Here is a 5,373-nt window from a genome sequence, read left to right as displayed (position 1 = left end):
TCATGATTTCTTGGACCACATGAAGCGCAATGCGCTCCAAAGTATTCACCAGGCTCTCGGAATGCCGATGTAGCGAATGAGCCACTACGTAGTTGATTTCCTGACGCAGGGCTCTGGTACGTTCCTCCGAAGGGAGAGACAGATCCAAACCCTCGAGTATGCCTTGGGAGTGAATCCTTTAAACCTGATGCCGTGCGAACGGGTCTTCTCAAAGGAGCCGATGAGTTCGGCTTCACGGATGGCCTTCGACTCATCGTATTTCTTCTTATGCTCGCAGGGAGATCCTCGTACTTGATCGGTTCGTCCGCCATCTCGGATGCAGGTGTTGACGTGGATGTTGTAGAAGATGGTCCCACCGGGCGTGCCGTAATGTGTTGCCTGCCAAAACTCACCGGCGAGCAGAGTGGTTAAGCAACACGAAGAGCCGGGAGGCTCCCAAGGCCGCTTAGTGGACCCCCGGCACCTCGCGTCGTCCCGCAAGTTTCCCGCACACGTCCCGGCGGTTGCAAGGGCGTGCCACCCGACCTAGACCCGATCGGGAAGGTGTTAGATTGCTTCGATTGTTCTCCCGCATGGTAGACACGTAAACATTAAATACGAGCCCCTATCGGCTCTCGAGTTGCCTCGTGGATCGGCTCAAAGAGCCGATCGCCCCATGGTTCACGATGGATCTGCAATGACATGGGGATCCTGCTTGATCAAAACAAAGTTAAACCAATCTACGATAGTTTAGGGTTTTCACCGCATAACCGGAACGTCCTACGCGTAGTTGGGCCTAGCAGATACGAAAGATGATGAAAACTATCCCTAGAAGAGGCCTAAAAACCAACATTACGTCAATTCCCGAACATCCCTTATAGGAACGGTAAACAACACCTAACGCACTACCGGATCATCCAACCCCAGCAGTAAGGCCTAATCATGCAGATATTAAACTAATCCTTGAAGAACAAGGAGCAACTATAACAGATCGGATCTACTAAGCATCGAACAAGCAAGATGCTGCCCTTACACCCGCATAGGTGTAAGGGCAGCTAGGTGTCGAGGGACGGCATTGCTAAGCAAATATGCATAAGAAAAGCATCAATGCAAGCCCCAAAACACCTAAGATAAGTAGTGCTACTCGCCATCAACAACGCTTCAGCACGAGTAACACAAGGTAGACGAATAAACGTGTACTGCCTAGATGCGATCTAGGCAGCATGATGCTTACCCGGAAGGAAACCCTCGAAAGAAGGGGTGGCGATGCGCCTGGTTTGTGTTTGTTGTGAACGTGATTGTTGTTTATTTCATAAACCCTAGATACATATTTATAGTCCAGGGGACTTTCTAATTCAGGCGTGCACCAAACCGTGCACAGGTTAAACTCTAACTTCTAAACTAAGATGCGATCTACTATAATACAGATACACGGGCAATTTAGCCCAAACTCTCGTGCAAGGCCGCTTCAGAGATCTTCCACGCGTATATCCTTCAAGCCCATCTCACTTACGGCCTATCTCCTGATTTGGCCAAAATCTGGCGATAACACATTCGCAACAGTGCCTTTTGTAGTACTTCGAAAAAACATTGCTAGATCGTTCGTTGCATCTTTTCATTCCCCACTTTGCAGGATTTGCATTATACTACTTTTGAATACCTACTCTATAGCTTTGTGTAACAATGCAATGCCAAAAGTATGTAAGCTACTCTATCTAGTAACTATGGGAGTACTTTATCATGGTAATTGTTTGATCTTAATCTCACAATCACTGTAATGTAATCAAGCAACAGGTGCGATGAATTTTTCCGTTGAAACATAACAATGTGATCTAGTTGCATTCCTTCTCTCCTCAAAAAAAAAAAAAAACGTTGCATTCCTTCTCAGATAAACGCAATGGTGAAAATGAACCACTAATGGAATTAGGCGCATCTGAGATAAATCATTTTCAAAATCTAAATTTAACATTAATATGTTGGTATCAGCACATGGTGACACATTTCTACATGCATGATACCTCTCTTTCTATAGGGGAAAGCCTACTGAGAAACAACAGTCCTAATAGTTTTCCCCAAAACAATACTCCAGTTTTGCAAAGCTCAAAACAGAACGAACCAGAAATTGCGGTGCTTTTAAGAAACACTAAATTCAGGATAGGGTTTAGACTAAAAGAATGTACTTTAATTTAAGATTTCGCACAAAAATCTATCGACAGGGCCAAATGAATACTGCTTTCGGCTGCATTCAAGAATGAAGAGCACCCGGTCAATCGGAGATCTTCATCGGTCAGAGAAGTACTCGTGATACCCTCCACATTGTAGACTTGAACAAGCATAGTTCAGGAATCACCCATAACAGCTCAGAAACGACGACATTGAAAAATAGTACAACAGAGTTGTAACTTAGAACATGTGCCCATGAGTGCCAAATACAACATAACAGGAGTACCAGTAACTCGTAGATAGATAGACGACATAGATTGATAGAAATTGTTTTTCCTCTTCTACCAATTCCGCAAAGACCAGAGTCTCAAGGTCCTAACTCCTATCATCAATACAGGACGTTAAACCCTGAGGGTACTTACCAAATATTTAGCCTATCCAGCATTGCTTTGGAGGCTCAACTGGTAAGGGTGTCAAGTGGGATCCCACTTTTGTCCCACTTGTAGTATAATTTGACTTTTTTAGTACAAATTTTGACATCAAAATTTGAACTAGGTAGTACAAAATGACATCCCACCGGGATCCCACCTTGACACCCTATCAACTGGTTCATACATGCTACGCTCCTATGGGATAAACATTGACAAAAAATGAGGCGTGCAAATAATGCAACAACGGTCACCATCAAGCAAAGCGCCGGCTGCAGTGCGGTGCGCACGTTCTTCAGAGACTACCGTTCTAGAGGATTAGGGATCAGCGGCTCTACCTGCCTGCCTATAATACTAGTTGCCAGCCTTGCAGCTCAATTTGGCACAGCCTCACCTGCCGGCATCACTGTCACGCTGGAAGGGACCTGCTGATCCTGACTTCTTGGTCGCCTTCTCGCCTCACCGCTAGTGCTTGCATCTCCGACATGGATTTCCTTTCTTCGTTGTTTCATGCTAGTGTGACCATCTCTTTCTATTGCTCGCAGGACGGCTTTCCGGAGTCTGGACTCCACCATTTCCCATGACACAAGCTTCTCTAGAACTGCAGAGACATACTCAGCCCTTCGATTCTGCAGTCATGTAACCAGAACAAACTAAGTCGGAGAATGTGGAAATATAAACAATGGCAATCACGGGCAGCATTGGCATCTAACCTCATAATCCAGGTAGTACGCGTGCTGTTGCCAAGCCAGAGAATTTGTTAGAAAAGTTCACTTTTATCAAGGAAAATGCATAGAAAATTAGAAAATGGAATATGTGCACATACCTCCCAAACATCGATAGCAAGGAGTGGCTGCCAAGAAGAATAGATAGCCAGATAAGAATGTCAGATAACTGTGGAATACAGTATGCATGGGGAGACAAGTGTTTTATATAAATCAAAGGAACAAATAAGAGGCAATACAAATCTTCCAAAATGAAATACATGGTATACACTACATGATGTAGGGGGAAACAGTTGCAGGTTAATACTTACAGAGTGGCCCCATACAAGGGGATTGATAGCATTTGGAGACTTTGAGATGACTAGCCTACCATAATTGTCAGATGGGATTGGGCTTTTTGAATTCACATGAGGCAACTTGCTCCCTTTGTCTAGAACAGGTTACAGAGCAGAGTTCAGTTCATCACATTCACGTCCCTCGGAGCAAGTTTAAAACTGGTACACGAAGCTAACAAATGAGGGTTTTAGGGTCACTTACAAGAAAGCCAAACCCATCCAGAACCAAATTGAGTCAATGCAGCATCCATGAATTGTTTGATCATGCCGTCATAGGATCCAAAGTCTCTGTTTACAAACTTCAGAAGCCGTTCCGGAGGCTTGCCCCCACCGCCAGGTTTCATTGATCGCCAATAGAAATCATGGTTCCATATCTACAAGGCAAGGCCAAGAATTAGGCATGTAAAGCGTACACAAAACCAGGATAGATGGTTCCATATAGTATGGAATGCTACCTGTGCGGCATGGAAGAAGGGAGCTTGGGGTGGCTCCCTGCCCTCGTTGAACGAGGCGAGCATCATCTGCCCAATCGACATCCCTTCCCACTCGCTGCCACCGATCATGCCGTTGAGCCTCTCCACGTGCTTGTGCTGGTGAACTCCCCAGTGCTGCTCCACCGTCTCCTTGCTTATGTACGGCTCCAGAGCATCCTGCATTACAACTCCTTGTCCGTCACCCCATTCTCTGCACCAATATTTGCGCATCGGTACTTTGTACTTACAGTAGGATAAGGGAGAGGCTGCTGCTTTATCCAGTAAACCGAAGAAACATCGTCCGGGTTCAGGGGCTCAGGCACATCCGTGGAATCACCATTGGTGTCATCAGCTTGGTCAGCGCCGGCATCGGTAACAGCATTGTGTGAACCGTCCTCGGTCACTGCAGTCGCTTCGCCGGCACAATGAGATACGTGGAGATTCCATCTTCTCCAGCTCTGTCACATGTGCACATACGGTCACTCCGCCACATCAAATCACACATCGTAGGGACTTTTGAAATCTAAAAACGGTAAGTACTACTGTACAATATAATCTGCACACGGACGGAGCTGTTTCCTAAAATGTCTATCTTAGCTGAACCCAAGAATGAAACCAACTGACTTGCTCCAGAGGGTTGAGAATGACCAAACAAGAGGCCATGAAGCCCTGCTCTTTGCGGTGGCTCTAGTATCTAACCACGAATAGTACGGGGTCGGGGGGCAAGGAGCAGTACGTGTGAAGAGCTTACCCTGGCGCCTCCTCTCCGTGGGATGGCCAAGCGGCTCCGTCGGGAGTCGCCGCCGGCGCGGAGCCCGGGGAGGAAGGAGGCCGAGCTGGAGGTTGAGGAAGCGGAGAGAGTGAGGGAGAGGAGGCCGCCTCCCAGTCCCGCCGGTGCGGTGAACGCCATGGACGCGAGCTTGGGGGGAGAGGAATGTGGCTGACTGAGAATTGGGGGAAGGAGACGAAGCAGGAGGAGGGGATAAGCGGCCATGGACGCGGGGTTTGGGCAGTGGGCTCAATTAGTTGCAAGCTTTGGGCTTATAATGGGCTCACTTAAGTAGGCCGAGAGCTATTCTACAAGACACAAAACGTGTCGAGTAAAAGCCCACATCCAAGAAACTTTGTTTGGGAGTAGGGGAACTCAGAAAATTTAGTGGGCATCGACGCCCACTGCGCCCACGGTCAATCATCTACTCTTTGCAGACGATAGCTTGTTTTTTTTCAAGGCAAATTCTGATGCAACAGCTGAGGTCAATGAGTTTTACAA

General features: G+C 46.9%; 1 protein-coding gene across 1 annotated transcript; it reads right to left on the bottom strand.

Annotated features, from left to right (window-relative positions):
* Nucleotides 1-2,748: 2,748 nt before the first annotated feature.
* On the bottom strand, nt 2,749-5,023 carry LOC124667242 (superoxide dismutase [Fe] 1, chloroplastic-like). The gene is made up of 8 exons (XM_047204549.1): nt 4,855-5,023; nt 4,352-4,561; nt 4,086-4,280; nt 3,833-4,004; nt 3,607-3,725; nt 3,397-3,423; nt 3,284-3,307; nt 2,749-3,199 (listed from the first exon to the last, which is right to left on the bottom strand). The coding sequence occupies exons 1-8, from the start codon at nt 5,011-5,013 to the stop codon at nt 2,945-2,947; spliced, it is 1,161 nt and encodes a 386-aa protein (XP_047060505.1). The 5' UTR covers nt 5,014-5,023; the 3' UTR covers nt 2,749-2,944.
* Nucleotides 5,024-5,373: the final 350 nt, after the last annotated feature.

This window comes from Lolium rigidum, chromosome 1 (genome assembly GCF_022539505.1).
Source record: "Lolium rigidum isolate FL_2022 chromosome 1, APGP_CSIRO_Lrig_0.1, whole genome shotgun sequence".
Taxonomy (NCBI): domain Eukaryota; kingdom Viridiplantae; phylum Streptophyta; class Magnoliopsida; order Poales; family Poaceae; genus Lolium; species Lolium rigidum.
The sequence above is the reverse complement of the archived record's forward strand: the minus strand, read 5'-3'. Positions and strand labels throughout refer to the sequence as shown.

Excerpts from the sequence above, each read along its gene's own strand:
- LOC124667242 (XM_047204549.1), bottom strand. The coding sequence starts at position 5,013 with ATGGCGTTCACCGCACCGGCGGGACTGGGAGGCGGCCTCCTCTCCCTC. Across the intron at positions 4,562-4,854 it reads CACGGAGAGGAGGCGCCAGG|AGCTGGAGAAGATGGAATCT; the intron begins GTAAGCTCTTCA and ends CACATGTGACAG. Across the intron at positions 3,726-3,832 it reads TGGATGGGTTTGGCTTTCTT|ACAAAGGGAGCAAGTTGCCT; the intron begins GTAAGTGACCCT and ends AACCTGTTCTAG.